General features: G+C 43.7%; 1 protein-coding gene across 6 annotated transcripts in view; it reads right to left on the bottom strand.

Moving 5' to 3' along the window:
• Window positions 1-17,461, bottom strand: part of LOC112216481 (brefeldin A-inhibited guanine nucleotide-exchange protein 1-like) — a 109,504-nt gene that overhangs the window by 18,242 nt on the left and 73,801 nt on the right. For 4 of the 6 annotated variants that reach the window (XM_042298823.1, XM_042298824.1, XM_042298826.1 and 1 more), the window contains 11 exons: window positions 14,571-14,805; window positions 13,766-13,865; window positions 13,513-13,652; window positions 13,305-13,413; window positions 11,388-11,396; window positions 7,687-7,888; window positions 4,630-4,741; window positions 3,542-3,747; window positions 3,203-3,287; window positions 2,529-2,694; window positions 1,484-1,764 (listed from right to left, as the gene is read on the bottom strand). In XM_042298823.1, coding sequence (XP_042154757.1) covers window positions 1,484-1,764; window positions 2,529-2,694; window positions 3,203-3,287; window positions 3,542-3,747; window positions 4,630-4,741; window positions 7,687-7,888; window positions 11,388-11,396; window positions 13,305-13,413; window positions 13,513-13,652; window positions 13,766-13,865; window positions 14,571-14,805 — 1,645 coding nt within the window. The remainder of the gene's footprint in view (window positions 1-1,483; window positions 1,765-2,528; window positions 2,695-3,202; window positions 3,288-3,541; window positions 3,748-4,629; window positions 4,742-7,686; window positions 7,889-11,387; window positions 11,397-13,304; window positions 13,414-13,512; window positions 13,653-13,765; window positions 13,866-14,570; window positions 14,806-17,461) is intronic. The other 2 variants (XM_042298825.1, XM_042298828.1) reach the window with 1 other exon arrangement.

Below are 17,461 nucleotides of genomic sequence, written 5' to 3'. Positions count from 1 at the left end.
GAAACCTTTGTTTGCAATTACAGAGATCATACGTTTACTGTATTTCTTCACCAGGTTTGCACACACTGCAGCAGGGATTTTGGCCCAATCCTCCATACAGACCTTCTCCAGATCATTCAGGTTTCGGGGCTGTCACTGGGCAATACGGACTTTCAGCTCCCTCCAAAGATTTTCTATTGGGTTCAGGTCTGGAGACTGGCTAGGCCACTCCAGGACCTTGAGATGCTTCTTACGGAGCCACTCCTTAGTTGCCCTGGCTGTGTGTTTCGGGTCGTTGTCATGCTGGAAGACCCAGCCACGACCTATCTTCAATTCTCTTACTGAGGGAAGGAGGTTGTTGGCCAAGATCTCGCGATAAATGGCCCCATCCATCCTCCCCTCAATACGGTGCAGTCGTCCTGTCCCCTTTGCAGAAAAGCATCCCCAAATTATGTTTCCACCACCATGCTTCACGGTTGGGATGGTGTTCTTGGGGTTGTACTCATCCTTCTTCTTCCTCCAAACACGGCGAGTGGATTTTAGACCAAAAAGCTCTATTTTTGTCTCATCAGACCACATGACCTTCTCCCATTCCTCCTCTGGATCATCCAGATGGTCATTGGCAAACTTCAGACTGGCCTGGACATGCGCTGACTTGAGCAGGGGGACCTTGCGTGCGCTGCAGGATTTTAATCCATGATGGCGTAGTATGTTACTAATGGTTTTCTTTGAGACTGTGGTCCCAGCTCTCTTCAGGTCATTGACCGGGTCCTGCCGTGTAGTTCTGGGCTGATCCCTCACCTTCCTCATGATCATTGATGCCCCACAGGGTGAGATCTTGCATGGAGCCCCAGACCGAGGGTGATTGACCGTCATCTTGAACTTCTTCCATTTTCTAATAATTGCACCAACAGTTGTTGCCTTCTCACCAAGATGCTTGCCTATTGTCCTGTAGCCCATCCCAGCCTTCTGCAGGTCTACAATTGTATCCCTGATGTCCTTACACAGCTCTCTGGTCTTGGCCATTGTGGAGGTTGGAGTCTGTTTGATTGAGTGTGTGGACAGGTGTCTTTTATACAGGTAACGAGTTCAAACAGGTGCAGTTAATACAGGTAATGAGTGGAGAACAGGAGGGTTCTTAAAGAAAAACTAACAGGTCTGTGAGAGCCGGAATTCTTACTGGTTGGTAGGTGATCAAATACTTATGTCATGCAATAAAATGCAAATGAATTACCCTAAAAATCATACAATGTGATTTTCTGGATTTTTGTTTTAGATTCCGTCTCTCACAGTTGAAGTGTACCTATGATAAAAATTACAGACCTCCACAAGCTTTGTAAGTAGGAAAACCTGCAAAATCAGCAGTGTATCAAATACTTGTTCTCCCCACTGTATGTGTTGTGGTACATTGTCCCTGCCAAAAAAACGTAAGAAATACAATACAATAATATTTGGGAAACACACCATTTGAACACATACAGTGTTAGCGTGCTAACTAGATTACCTGTATGGTGAAGATGCAGGCTATCCGGATGGCAAAGCGTATTCCCTCCAGACAGAGAAAAGCCACCTCAGTGTCGTCACAGTCCTGGAGGCCCACACTGAAGGCTGCTAGGAACGGGGTCCAGGCCAGCTTGAACATGGGTCTGACATGCTCCAGGTGTGTGGCGCTGGTGAAGGGAGCCTGGACGTGACTGACAGCCTCCATCAGGGCCTTGGCTGTCTTAGCCATCTGCTCCATCTCTACATTATACAGCAGCCGCCTCTGCTTCTCACTGGCCACACCTGATCCAGGAACAAAGGTAAAGCCAAAACATCAACAAACAGTCTCTGCTTCTTTTGGCTACACCTGAACCAGGATCAGAACCTCCATTTAGCTTTTGCCTATATTTTCAGATCAGTGCATATCATAGAGGAGATGAGAGGAAGACACTTGAACAAAAGCAATAAGGCCCAAGGGGGTGTGGTATATGGCCAATATACCACGGCTAAGGGCTGTTCTTAAGCATGACACAACACGGAGTGCCTGGATACAGCCCTTAGCCGTGGTATATTGGTCATATATCACAACCCCCCGAGGTGCCTTATTGCTATTATAAACTGGTTACCAATGTAATTAGAGCAATAAAAATACATGTTATGTCATACCCGTGGTATACGGTCTGATATACCACAGCTTTCAGCCAATCAGCATTCAGGGTTCGAACCCCCAGTTTATAACTGAAAATAATCCACTCATAAACTTTCTCATTGAACAACAGAGACTATCTCAAACTTTTCCACAGATCAGTAATACAATCTAATCAAACTACTATATCTTAATCCCCTTTATATCTCTTTGATTGTTATGAGAATTCTATGATCTCCACAAAGATATCAGATGACTCTCGTTGGGTACATCTAAAGCTGATTACTTGAGAAAGATCCATTACGCCGCAAAATAGGCATTTCACATCTTGACGTCTGAACAAAATCATATTTGACACGCTCAATTTCAGTCTGTAATGACACAGTTGTGCTGGCAGACACAGAGGAACAGAGATACGCACTGTGCTTGTTGGATTTCAGAGTAATTTCCTTGGTCTCCTTCATAGCGATCTTCTTCCCTGCGATCTCGTCGTAGATGGCAGACAGATACTCCTCCGGTAGATCCTTGCTGTCGTTGATCCCTCTGTTCATCTTGATGTATTGCTCTTTAGTCATCTTGTTCTTCACCTTTGAAAAGTTAAATATGAGATGTATTACCATAACCATACCCTGTCTGTCTGCCAGCCTGTCTGTCTCTCTACGCCGGCCTATTTGTCTGTTTATCTGTCTGCCTGCCTGCATCTCTGCCTGCCTGTCTGTCTGTCTATTTTCCTGTATGTCTGCCTGTCTGTCTGCCTATTTGCCTGTCTGTCTGCCTGCATGTCTTTCCGTCTCTCTCCGCCGGCCTATTTGTCTGCCTGTCTGAATGCGTATTTGCCTGTCTGTCTGCCTGCATGTCTTTCCGTCTCTCTCCGCCGGCCTATTTGTCTGCCTGTCTGTCTGCCTATTTGCCTGTCTGTCTGCCTGCATGTCTGTCTGTCTCTCTCCGCCGGCCTATTTGTCTGTTTATCTGTCTGCATCAGCTAGCATTGCTTTCCCTGTGTGTCTGCCATGGATAAATGTCTGCTAAACGCAGCTGAGGTGATTGTTTCTGTCAGTTCATCTTCCCAGAAACTGTCTCCGGCTGCGGTCTTACCTGCGGACTATGAAGGTCTGTTGTCAACATAATGATTGAGTAGGCAAGGACGTACGCAGTGTCTGCACTCGCAAACTCAGTTTGCCTGAAGAGAGGAGAGAGAGAGGAGAGAGGAAGGAGAGAAGGAGAGAAAAGAGGATAAACATAGAGCTGAATAAAGAATTGATGCATTTGTGCGAGACAACACAGATATTTAGTGAATGCACTGACTTGATAATAGAGAGCAATCTGACTCCTGGCATTCAATGTCCTTGAATGTGCTTGACATCACAAATGAAGTCTTCTTCTAAGTCTACAAATCCACAATACCAAGACTAGTACACTCCACTCCACACTCACCCCTGGTTGCATTCTAAGTATCTCGCAGCGAATTTCTCCATGAGCCTGTCAATCTTCTGAGCCTCTCCCGGGAGACGGAAGCCCTCGAGGAACGTTCTGAGAGCGTAGACAAAGTCCTTGCCTTGGAAGTCCATCTGGTCCACGTAGGCATACATGACCTCTTTATTGAAGCGATCATTGTCCCCCAGGAACTCGCCCACCTGAGTCTGAGAGGTAGGATGTGAGAGAGAGCAAGAGAGAGACAGAGAGCGAGAGAGACAGAGACAGAGACCGAGAGAGAGAGAGAGAGAGAGAGAGATAGAGAGAGACAGAGAAAGAGAGAGCGAGGGGACAGAGAAAGGGAAGAGGTCGATGCAATGACATTGAGTTCAATCAATAGATATTGAGTGTTATAGAAAAACAGCTTACTCGCTTGACTCTAATGCATGTGCTATACATTGGAAGCCAATTAACACATATTGTCCTAACAAGCATCTCCTTTCCCTCAGAAGCACAGCCAACTGAGAGGAAAGGACTATGTTCTCTCCCAGTGCTGTCAGACTAGTCTCTCTGGCTATCTGTTTGAGGGCCTCTTGTTCCAAAGCAGATGTTATGAACACACTTTAGTGCCGATTATCACCGAACCGAACCCCCCCGAGGCCAGCCAATCAACCGGGAGAGTGCTTCACTCGTTAAAATATAAATTGATGTGCGCTCGGTAGAGGACGTAGGAATCCTCTTGGAGTGGGATGATAATGCTGGCAGTTCAGCATTAGGAGCTAAGAGCCTTGGTGTTTCTATGGGATGGATGTGTTCTGCTCTGGGCCTGCAGCTGTGTGGAGGCCGGGTGAGAGAGAGAACTGTGTAAACCCAGAGTTTAATGAGCTAGAATGGGTATTCGTGTATTTACCACCCAGATCCCCTATTAGCTGTTACATTCGCAACAGCCACTCTACACTACTAAATCACAATGGACAGGTTAAACGGTGAAAGGTTCAGAGAGCACAGAGCTGAATGAGGTAGAGTGGGATTATTTGGATCCACACAAGTCAAATGAAATGCAGATAACTTAAGTAGATTGGTTAAACAGATTTAAAAAGGTTCTTTACCGAGTCCAGCCTCTCCTCCTGGTGCAGGAACTGAGCGAGGTCCTCCGGGGTGGTTCCCAGCATACCTTGCTCCTGGAGGTACTGGACACCCCTCTTTGGTTTCTTGTTGAACCTGACCACGGAGCAGAGAACAGAGACAGTGCTACAGTATGCTTACTACAGTATGCTTACTATAGTATGCTTACTACAGTATGCTTACTACAGTATGCTTACTACAGTATGCTTACTAAGGTGGAGAAGGAAGTTGCCTTCCAGAGCCATAGTCTATCATTTATATGGTGTCCTAATTACATTAACTAACTCATTCATAATTGGCAAATTAATCAATGGCATTAATTGATACATTAAGTGCCAGGAGAAATTAAACCTAGGACAACAAACAGGACAACTTCCCTCACTAGAAGGACTGGAGTTGTGCACCCCTGGGTGTGAATATATTTAGCTGTCTATACAGGATAAGGTGAATATATTTAGCTGTCTATACAGGATAAGGTGAATATATTCAGCTGTCTATACAGGATAAGGTGAATATATTAAGCTGTCTATACAGGATAAGGTGAATATATTAAGCTGTCTATACAGGATAAGGTGAATATATTAAGCTGTCTATACAGGATAAGGTGAATATATTCAGCTGTCTATACAGGATAAGGTGAATATATTCAGCTGTCTATACAGGATAAGATGAATATATTAAGCTGTCTATACAGGATAAGATGAATATATTCAGCTGTCTATACAGGATAAGATGGATATATTCAGCTGTCTATACAGGATAAGGTGAATATATTATTCAGCTGTCTATACAGGATAAGGTGAATATATTAAGCTGTCTATACAGGATAAGGTGAATATATTCAGCTGTCTATACAGGATAAGGTGAATATATTCAGCTGTCTATACAGGATAAGGTGAATATATTCAGCTGTCTATACAGGATAAGGTGAATATATTCAGCTGTCTATACAGGATAAGGTGAATATATTCAGCTGTCTATACAGGATAAGGTGAATATATTCAGCTGTCTATACAGGATAAGGTGAATATATTCAGCTGTCTATACAGGATAAGGTGAATATATTTAGCTGTCTATACAGGATAAGATGAATATATTCAGCTGTCTATACAGGATAAGGTGAATATATTCAGCTGTCTATACAGGATAAGGTGAATATATTCAGCTGTCTATACAGGATAAGGTGAATATATTCAGCTGTCTATACAGGATAATTCAGCTGTCTATACAGAATATATATTCAGCTGTCTATACAGGATAAGGTGAATATATTCAGCTGTCTATACAGGATAAGATGAATATATTCAGCTGTCTATACAGGATAAGATGAATATATTAAGCTGTCTATACAGGATAAGATTAATATATTAAGCTGTCTATACAGGATAAGGTGAATATATTAAGCTGTCTATACAGGATAAGGTGAATATATTCAGCTGTCTATACAGGATAAGGTGAATATATTCAGCTGTCTATACAGGATAAGATGAATATATTAAGCTGTCTATACAGGATAAGATTAATATATTAAGCTGTCTATACAGGATAAGATGAATATATTAAGCTGTCTATACAGGATAAGGTGAATATATTTAGCTGTCTATACAGGATAAGATGAATATATTCAGCTGTCTATACAGGATAAGATGAATATATTCAGCTGTCTATACAGGATAAGGTGAATATATTAAGCTGTCTATACAGGATAAGGTGAATATATTTAGCTGTCTATACAGGATAAGATGAATATATTCAGCTGTCTATACAGGATAAGGTGAATATATTTAGCTGTCTATACAGGATAAGATAAATATATTCAGCTGTCTATACAGGATAAGGTGAATATATTCAGCTGTCTATACAGGATAAGGTGAATATATTCAGCTGTCTATACAGGATAAGGTGAATATATTCAGCTGTCTATACAGGATAAGGTGAATATATTCAGCTGTCTATAAGGGATAAGGTGAATATATTCAGCTGTCTATACAGGATAAGGTGAATATATTCAGCTGTCTATACAGGATAAGATGAATATATTAAGCTGTCTATACAGGATAAGGTGAATATATTAAGCTGTCTATACAGGATAAGGTGAATATATTCAGCTGTCTATACAGGATAAGATGAATATATTCAGCTGTCTATACAGGATAAGATGAATATATTAAGCTGTCTATACAGGATAAGGTGAATATATTCAGCTGTCTATACAGGATAAGATGAATATATTAAGCTGTCTATACAGGATAAGATTAATATATTAAGCTGTCTATACAGGATAAGGTGAATATATTAAGCTGTCTATACAGGATAAGGTGAATATATTAAGCTGTCTATACAGGATAAGATGAATATATTAAGCTGTCTATACAGGATAAGGTGAATATATTAAGCTGTCTATACAGGATAAGGTGAATATATTCAGCTGTCTATACAGGATAAGATGAATATATTCAGCTGTCTATACAGGATAAGGTGAATATATTCAGCTGTCTATACAGGATAAGAATATATTCAGCTGTCTATGAATAAGATGAATATATTAAGCTGTCTATACAGGATAAGATTAATATATTAAGCTGTCTATACAGGATAAGGTGAATATATTAAGCTGTCTATACAGGATAAGGTGAATATATTCAGCTGTCTATACAGGATAAGGTGAATATATTAAGCTGTCTATACAGGATAAGGTGAATATATTAAGCTGTCTATACAGGATAAGGTGAATATATTAAGCTGTCTACAGGATAAGGTGAATATATTCAGCTGTCTATACAGGATAAGGTGAATATATTAAGCTGTCTATACAGGATAAGATGAATATATTAAGCTGTCTATATAGGATAAGATGAATATATTAAGCTGTCTATACAGGATAAGATGAATATATTAAGCTGTCTATACAGGATAAGGTGAATATATTAAGCTGTCTATACAGGATAAGATGAATATATTAAGCTGTCTATACAGGATAAGATGAATATATTAAGCTGACTAGTGCTGCTATACAGTATAGCAGCACTAGTCTGGCTTACAGGTCGATGCCCTGCTCGATGATCTCCTTCTGTTGTTTGAGAACCTCAAACTGCTCTGGGTTGTCTGTCCCTGACATCTGTGTACTGTAGCTCCCGATGCCCGACGAGGCTGTGGAGTCCAGGGAGTTGATGCTTCCGTAGCGGTTGATGGTCTCTGGGGCCTTCGTCTCATTGGTCTCCTGCTCCGAGGGCTTCTCCTGACCTGGGGAGGGAGAAGAACATTGAACAATCAATGGTCTGATAGAGATGAGTAAAATAGAGATGAGTTAGGACCCCAACGCAATCAGCAATCCAGCACAGCCAAGCAAGCCAACACTAAACGTTTTCAATTGAAACATACAGTACCAGTCAACAGTTTGGATACACCTTCTCATTCAAGGGTTTCTTTATTTGTACTATTTTCTATATTGTAGAATAATGGTGAAGACATCAAAACTATGAAATAACACATACGGAATCATGAAGTAACCAAAAAAGTGAGATTCTTCAAAGTAGCCACCCGTTGCCTTGATGACAGCTTTGCACACTCTTGGCATTCTCTCAACCTGCTTCATGAGGAATGCTTTTCCAACTGTCTTGAAGGAGTTCCCACTTATGCTGAGTTCTTGTTGGCTGCTTTTCCTTCACTCTGCTTCACTCTGGGTTGAGGTCGAGTGATTGTGGAAGCCAGGTAATCTGATGCAGAACTCCATCACTCTCCTTGGTCAAATAGCACTTACACAGCCTGGAGGTGTGTTGGGTCATTGTCCTGTTGAAAAACAAATGCTAGTCCCACTAAGCGCAAACCAGATAGGATGGCATATCGCTGCAGAATGCTGTGGTAGCCATGCTGGTTAAGTGTGCCTTGAATTCCAAATAAATCACAGCAAAGCACCCCCACACAATCACACCTCCTCCTCCATGCTTCACAGTGGGAACCACACATGCGGAGATCATCCGTTCACCTACTCTGCATCTCACAAGACATTTTTGAACCAAAAATCTCCAATTTGGACTCATCAGACCAAAGGACAGATTTCTACCGGTCTAAGGTCCATTGCTCATGTTTCTTGGCCCAAGCAAGTCTCTTCCTTATTGGTGTCCTTTAGTAGTGGTTTCTTTGCAGCAATTCGACCATGAAGGCCTGATTCACACAGTCTCCTCTGAACAGTTGATGTTGAGATGTGTCTGTTACATGAAGTATTTATTTGGGCTGCAATCTGAGGTGCAGTTAACTCTAATGAACTTATCCTCTGCAGCAGAGGTAACTCTGGGTCTTCCTTTCCAAAATTCTTGAAACGTTCCAGATTGACTGACCTTCATGTCTTACAGTAATGATGGACTGTCGTTTCTCTTTGCTTATTTGAGCTGTTCTTGCCATAATATGGACTTGGTCTTTTACCAAATAGGGCTATCTTCTGTTTTAAATATTATTCTACAATGTAGAAAATATTCAAAAGACAGAAAAACCCTGGAATTAGTAGGTGTGTCCCAACTTTTGACTGGTACTGTTTTTCATCAATCTTTTAGCCAGTAGGGGGGGTTCAGCCTTGAGTTTCTAGATCCAGGTCTCTGGGGAGTTCAGCAATAGTGGGAGGGACAGTGCACTGCTGGGAGAAAGACAACATGATGAACCAGAGGCTTTGTCTGGTGGTATATTGTCTGCACACACACACACACACACACACACACACACACACACACACATTTCCTACAAGTTTGACATTTCCTGCAAAAGTGCGATCAAATGAAGATCGTACATCTGTGCACACGCACAACAGACAATAAAAAGGTCAGTTATCTAATAAACCAGGCAGGCTGCAGATGAAGCAGTTTACAGTATGTGTAACATGGAGGTAGTGTTGTGTAACACTGAGGTAGTGTTGTGTAACACGGAGGTAGTGTTGTGTAACACGGCGGTAGTGTTGTGTAACATGGAGGTAGTGTTGTGTAACATGGAGGTAGTGTTGTGTAACATGGAGGTAGTGTTGTGTAACATGGAGGTAGTGTTGAGGTAGTGTTGTGTAACATGGAGGTAGTGTTGTGTAACATGGAGGTAGTGTTGTGTAACATGGAGGTAGTGTTGTGTAACATGGAGGTAGTGTTGTGTAGCATGGAGGTAGTGTTGTGTAGCATGGAGGTAGTGTTGTGTAACATGGAGGTAGTGTTGTGTAACATGGAGGTAGTGTTGTGTAACACGGAGGTAGTGTTGTGTAACACGGAGGTAGTGCTGTGTATAACATGGAGGTAGTGCTGTGTATAACATGGAGGTAGTGTTGTGTAACATGGAGGTAGTGTTGTGTAACATGGAGGTAGTGTTGTGTAACATGGATGTAGTGTTGTAACACGGAGGTAGTGTTGTGTAACATGGAGGTAGTGTTGTGTAACATGGAGGTAGTGTTGTGTAACATGGAGGTAGTGTTGTGTAACATGGAGGTAGTGTTGTGTAACATGGAGGTAGTGTTGTGTAACATGGAGGTAGTGTTGTGTAACATGGAGGTAGTGTTGTAACATGGAGGTAGTGTTGTGTAACATGGAGGTAGTGTTGTGTAACATGGAAGTAGTGTTGTGTAGCATGTAACATGGAGGTAGTGTTGTGTAACATGGAGGTAGTTCTGTGTGTGTAGCCTGAGGGGACAGGGTGGTTGTCTGGCTGTAAGAGACATTGTACGTTGGTAAGGGATCTAATTACCCATCGGAAACTCTCTAAAACATTCAGGACACCATCAGGGTAATGTGAGCTGGCAGTGTGCTTCCTCCACTCAACAACTTCATAGAGCAGAGCACATGGTAGAGGAGGAAGGTGGCACAGCCAGGGTAGAGAAGGAGGAGGGTGCAAAGCCAGGGTAGATAGAGTAGGGTGCACAGCCAGGGTAGAGGAGGAGGAGGGTGGCACAGCCAGGGTAGAGGGAGGAGGGTGGCACAGCCAGGGTAGAGGGAGGAGGGTGGCACAGCCAGGGTAGAGGAGGAGGGTGGCACAGCCAGGGTAGGGAGGGGAGGGTGGCATAGCCAGGGTAGAGGAGGAGGAGGGTGGCACAGCCAGGGTAGAGGAGGAGGAGTGTGGCACAGCCAGGGTAGAGGAGGAGGTGGGTGGCACAGCCAGGGTAGAGGAGGAGGAGGGTGGCACAGCCAGGGTAGAGGGAGGTGGGTGGCACAGCCAGGGTAGAGGAGGAGGTGGGTGGCACAGCCAGGGTAGAGGGGAGGAGGTTGGCACAGCCAGGGTAGAAGGAGGTGGGTGGCACAGCCAGGGTAGAGGAGGAGGAGGGTGGCACAGCCAGGGTAGAGGAAGAGTGTGGCACAGCCAGGTTAGAGAGAGGAGGGTGGCACAGCCAGGGTAGAGGGAGGTGGGTGGCACAGCCAGGTTAGAGAGAGGAGGGTGGCACAGCCAGGTTAGAGAGAGGAGGGTGGCACAGCCAAGGTAGCAAAACTCTCTTCAAAGTTTACTAGTTCTAATCACAATGTACAGTATAACCAGTGGTGTTTTTTTCCCATATTGTACACAGAGCTGACTTAAAAAACTCAAAATCTATCCAGAACCTACAGCGTTTTAAAGCAAGTAACATGAGATTATGCAAATGAAAGGTAGATAAGGCATCTAAATAACACTCACAGTACTAGTCACAGCCACCGTAGCCCCCTCCACACTCTATCTAGGTCCCAATGACCCCTACTGTTGCAACAGCAACCAGTCTACCAAACACTTCACACCTTTCTTCCATTACCTGCTCTTCCTGTGAAGTCAGCCAACCAGAGAACAAAGAGGAAAAGACCGAAATTAAGAGAAAGTGGAGAGGTATTATCTATGTAATGATGTAAAAACACGTTTTCAGAAACACAATGCAATAGCTGAGCTACAGTATCTACATGGAAAATTGCATAATTAGGATGCACTTTCACTGACTCAGAAAAACATATTTTGTTTGAAGTAACCTAAAAGCGTAGGAGACTAGTCACAGCAGCCAATACCAAGACATACTGTCTACTTCGGCATGGTCACTAAATGAGTTGGCAGTAGCTGTATGGTGACTTCAGCATGGTCACTAAATGAGTTGGCACTAGCTGTATGGTGACTTCAGCATGGTCACTAAATGAGTTGGCACTAGCTGTATGGTGACTTCAGCATGGTCACTAAATCAGTTGGCACTAGCTGTATGGTGACTTCAGCATGGTCACTAAATGAGTTGGCACTAGCTGTATGGTGACTTCAGCATGGTCACTAAATGAGTTGGCACTAGCTGTATGGTGACTTCAGCATGGTCACTAAATGAGTTGGCACTAGCTGTATGGTGACTTCAGCATGGTCACTAAATGAGTTGGCACTAGCTGAATGGTGACTTCAGCATGGTCACTAAATGAGTTGGCACTAGCTGTATGGTGACTTCAGCATGGTCACTAAATGAGTTGGCACTAGCTGTATGGTGACTTCGGCATGGTCACTAAATCAGTTGGCACTAGCTGTATGGCGACTTCAGCATGGTCACTAAATGAGTTGGCACCAGCTGTATGGTGACTTTGGCATGGTGACTAACCCTAACCCCTGTAGCAGTAATGCTGTTTGTTAGTTCTGCTGCCTTCCGTGACTTGGTAGAGTTAGCTCTCTGAGTGCCAGAAGGTAGCCTGAGGCTAGCCTTGTAGAGATCCTCTCTAGGGGGATATGTGGGGATATCTGGCACCCCTCTCAGAGCCTCTACTTCCCTGCTTCCTTCCTTGCCTTCGTTAAAGCTCTCTTTCCCTCCCATCATTAGAGCCCTCCCTTCCTACTTGATTAAAGGATCGAACAGGAATGATTCCTCTTAGCTCATTCTGAAGTAAGCCAGGGGTCTTATCCAGGAGCACTGACAGAGGGTCTGTCTGTCGCACCATGGCTTTTCCTCATCAGTTGGTTCAGGGTATTGAGTTAGCCTGCCCTGCCCTGCCGTATTAGCCTGCCTGTATTGTATTAGCCTTTCAGTGCTGCTGAGGGAGAGCCTGTCCTGTCAGGGTCTGACTGGGCTAGCCACACTGATGGATGCTAGCCATCGATCTCTTTCTCAGGGACTGTGCTAGCCATAATGATGAACGCTAGCCTTCTCTCTCAGGGTACAGTATTGAATTAGCATTCCCTCTCAGGGTCTGTACAATCTGTAGGCTACTGATGAATGCTAATGGCTAGTCTTCTGTCTCAGGGAATATGCTATAGCTGTATTGATGAATACCACTCTTCCCTCTAACCCCAGTTAACCCTAGTGATGAACGGTAGCCTCAGGCAGGTTTGACTGAGAGTAAAGCCTTGGCCGTCTTCCCTTTGCTCATAGTTTTACCATTCTACAGGAAAAGGTAGATAAGCACAATATGCCCCCATGCATCAGCGGCTATAAATATGGTAAATACACACTCTAGGGTTCCACCATTGCTGATATGGAGAATTGAAGTTCTAGGATGTGGGAAGTCAGAGTGATGTAAGTGGAATATATCAAATACACTCCAAATAGTGGAGGACTCCAACTGTGCATCCAAACCCTTTGATCCTCCACAAAGGAGCAGGCAGAACGGTGCACTTGAAGAATGGCTAAACAGTTTTCCTCAGGATCTAAATCCAACCCAGTGACACACCTCTCCCCACCAGCCTCAGGGTAACTGAAGTTTGGTCAGTCTCTTACCAAGGCTGGTCTGGGAGTTGGGGTTGACATACTGGTCTTTACTCCACTCTACCATACACTTCAAGATGGACACCAGACACTCCAGGCCTTTCTTCCTCAGGGTCAACTCCTGGTGGGAACAGAGAAATGTTACATCAACTTTAGAGCAATATACATGTACCAAATACACAAAGAAATACACTTTTCTATAGCCATTGGTCAGTCTTACTTGGAGTGGTGTTGTGCCGAGCTCGTGGCCTGCCCGGCCCTGTGCGATCTTCGAGAGGTCATTCACCAGCCTCTCAAAGATATTAGCAGCATTCAAGTCACAATCATAATTCACATAGATATCCACCACACCCTGGGCATCTGAGGGAGGAGACATGAGGGACAGTTGGTACTTGACTTGTAATTGACGTTGATGCACTGTACCCCCGGGGGCATTTCAAAATGACACCACACACACACACACACACACTCACCTGCACATATTCTGGTGAGGGTCTGTATGACCATCCATTTATGGTCGTAGGAGCTTGTGGACGTCTCCAGAATGTACAGGAAAATCTCCTTGAAGAACACCTGCGCAGCAAAACAAAACCGTGACAGTTAAAGATGAGGACACAAAGAGGCCGAGAGGAGAAAAGCTTCATGAAGCCATGAACACATACATCTCACTGCAGGCTGACCGCTCAACTATGAAATCATAACATCTCAACCAACAACATCTGTCTCCGGAAAATACGATGATTTCCTTCATGGCCACAAACAGTCGCGGGTAGATTAAGTCATCAACTTCAGCATGAGGAAATATTACAACCAGACCACTGTGGAAGTGGACTACAAATCAGAAGCAACAGCTAACAGGTAATACTGAAACTCAATCGCACTGAGACAGAACTACATTACTGTGCCCCTCTGATAAACTTCATCTCCCATTAATCACCTGTGTCAGGTGCCTGCTGTATTGAGAGCTGAGAGGTTTACAACATTGGGAGAGGAAACAGGAGAGATTGGCATTTGGGGATAGGACAGCTATTCAGCGACAGAACAGAACAGTGTCTCGGCCTGCATGTTGATGGGTTTTCAAGTAGGACAAGAAAGGAGGAATATTAGAAGCAATATGAAAGAGGAATATATGGTTTGTGACTTTGGGGAGGAAGAGAAATACTATTTGGACTAATAGCTGGTCAGGTAGCTCAGTTAGTCCCCCATAATGGAACAAAAAAACTAAATCAGCAGCTTAATCTTTTGCGACAGAGGAAAAACCTAAATGTAGGTAGCTACCTCAATCTGCATCTTGAGGTGGGTCTTGAAGTGAGAGAGGAGGGTGAGGAAGATGGAGAGCGAGAGCGAGAAGACCTCTGGGATGGAGGAGACGCCGTTCTTAGACAGCGCCACACACAGGTACTGCTTGATGGCGTTGATGAACATCTCGTTGGTCTTGAAGACGGGCCCAGCGTTCTGCAGGATGGACAGCAGCAGCTGGAGGGACAGCACCTTGGAGCGCAGCTCGTGGGACCTGGCAGGAGACCGAAAGAGGCATTGATTCAGACTTCTAACATTCAAGTGCAACAGGAATAAGAATTCTTTATATGTTCAGTAGCCAAACATTGTCAAACGTTGTAGATAGAAATGCCATGAATAGAGCCTATGTGACTCATTCTAAATGTCAGAGATGTTTGTTCCAGCATATTTATATCTGAACGTTCCAAAACGTTATGCCTGCTGAATTTTCCCTTGATTTATACCATATGCCATCAATCAGCTTAATATGCACATGAAGTGACCCCTGATAATGTATTTATTATTGTGGGATGAAGACAGAGATCAGGGGTGGACTAGGACCAAAAATGGCCCAGGCATTTCTAACACACCGGCCAATTCTTTTTTCTTGAGGCCCCTACACTGGCCCATTTTCCCTTGAGGATCCCATTATTAGCCAGATAATTATCATTTTGCACAACAACAAAAAAAAACAAGTTATTCAGGCCCTTAGGCCGAAATGCCAGATGGCCAGCCCACCCCTGACAGAAATGCATCAATAACAGGTGCTCTGTGAGACACCATCTGATTCATCAGTTATTAGCAGCACTTCCTGGTTGACCCACAACTGACAGAGAATCCTAAATGGTCTGGTGGCAGTCAGGGGATCTGGGGATGTCCGCCTAATGTCCACCTCTATACTAAGAGCCTGACCTAGCGAGATGAGCTGGAGCTGTTTTCCTTTTTCCAATAACATTTCCAATTTTAGATCTGCACATACAAACACCATATGTTACAACGTAGAGAAGGCATATTTCCGTAATAGATCATTATAGTTAGATAATTATATTGTCCATTTCCCCTATCCATAAGTCCGACCCGTATTTCTAAACAGCTGTATGATGGAGGAGTAGGAACCCAAAATATGTATTTATTTGCAGTGACTGGCTTCCTATCTGTAATGCTCCTAAGCCCTCCTCCACAGACAGACTGATATTAATGTAGCATACAGAAATATAGTGCATTCGGAAAGTATTCAGACCGCTTGACTTTTTCCACATTTTGTTATTTTACAGCCTTATTCTAAAATGGGTTATAAAAAATGTCCCTCTCAATCTACACACAATACCCCATAATGACATCACAATACCCCATAATGACATCACAATACCCCATAATGACAAAGCGAAAACAGGCTATTAGAAATGTTTGCAAATTTAAAAAAAGAAATACCTTATTTATATTCGTTTTCAGGCCCTTTGCTATGAGACTTGAAATGGAGCTCATGTGCATCCTGTTTCCATTGATCATCTTTCAGATGTTTCTACAACATGATTGGAGTCTACTTGTGGTAAATTCAATTGATTGGACATGATTTGGAAAGGCACACACCTGTCTATATAAGGTCCCACAGTTGACAGTGCATGTCAGAGCAAAAACCAAGCAATGAGATCAAAGGAATTGTCCGTAGAGCTCTAAGACAGGATTGTGTCGAGGCACAGATCTGGGGGAGGGTACTAAAACATTTCTGCAGCATTGAAGGTCCCCAAGAACACAGTGTCCTCCATCATTCTTAAATGGAAGAAGTTTGGAACCACCAAGACTCTTCTTAGAGCCGGCCGCCCGGCCAAACTGAGAAATCGGGGGGGAAGGCCTTAGTCAGGGAACCCGATGGTCACTCTGACAGAGCTCCAGAGTTCTTCTGTAGAGATGGGAGGACCTTCCAGAAGGATAACCAACTCTGCACCACTCCACCAACCAGGCCTTTATGGTAGAGTGGCCAGACGGAAGCCACTTCTCAGTAAAAGGCACATGACAGCCCACTTGGAGTTTGCCAAAAGGCACCTAAAGACTCTCAGACCATGAGAAACAAGATTCTCTGGTCTGATGAAAACAAGATTGAACTCTTTGGCCTGAATGCCGAGTGTCACATCTGGCGGAAAACTGGCACCATCCCTACAGTGAAGCTTGGGTGGCAGCATCGTGCTGTGGGGATGTTTTTCAGTGGCAGGGACTGGGAAACTAGTCAGGATCGAAAGAAAGATGAACAGAGCAAAGTACAGAGAGATCCTTGAAGAAAACCTGCTCCACAGCGCGCAGGACCTCAGACCGGAGTAAAGGTTCACCTTCCAAAAGGACAACGACCCTAAGCACACAGCCAAGACAATGCAGGAGTGGCTTCGGGACAAGTCTCTGAATGTCCTTGAGTGGCCCAGCTAGAGCCCGGACTTGAATGCGATTGAACATCTCTGGAGAGATCTGAAAATAGCTGTGCAGCAACGCTCCCCATCCAACCTGACAGAGCTTGAGAGGATCTGCAGTGAAGAATGGGAGAAACTACCCAAATACAGGTGCCAAGCTTGTAGCATCATACCCAAGAAGACGTGAGGCTGTAATCGCTACCAAAGGTGCATTAACAAAGTACTGAGTAAAGGGTCTGAATACTTATGTGAATGTGATATTTAAGTAATTATTTTTTTTAAATAAAATTTCTAAAATGTATAAAAACCTGTTTTTGCCTTGTCATTATGGGATATTGTGTGCAGATTGATGAATTAAAAAAATGATTTAATCAATTTTAGAATAAGGCAGTAATGTAACAAAATGTAAAAAGTCAAGGGGCCTGCAACGCAGGGGAAACCTGCCAACTTCATAATTTCAGCTTGGCCCGGAAAAGGGAAGCAGGGTACATT

Source organism: Oncorhynchus tshawytscha, linkage group LG16 (genome assembly GCF_018296145.1).
Source record: "Oncorhynchus tshawytscha isolate Ot180627B linkage group LG16, Otsh_v2.0, whole genome shotgun sequence".
In the NCBI taxonomy this organism is placed as follows: Eukaryota; Metazoa; Chordata; class Actinopteri; order Salmoniformes; family Salmonidae; genus Oncorhynchus; species Oncorhynchus tshawytscha.
This window is presented reverse-complemented; position numbering and strand designations above follow the sequence as displayed.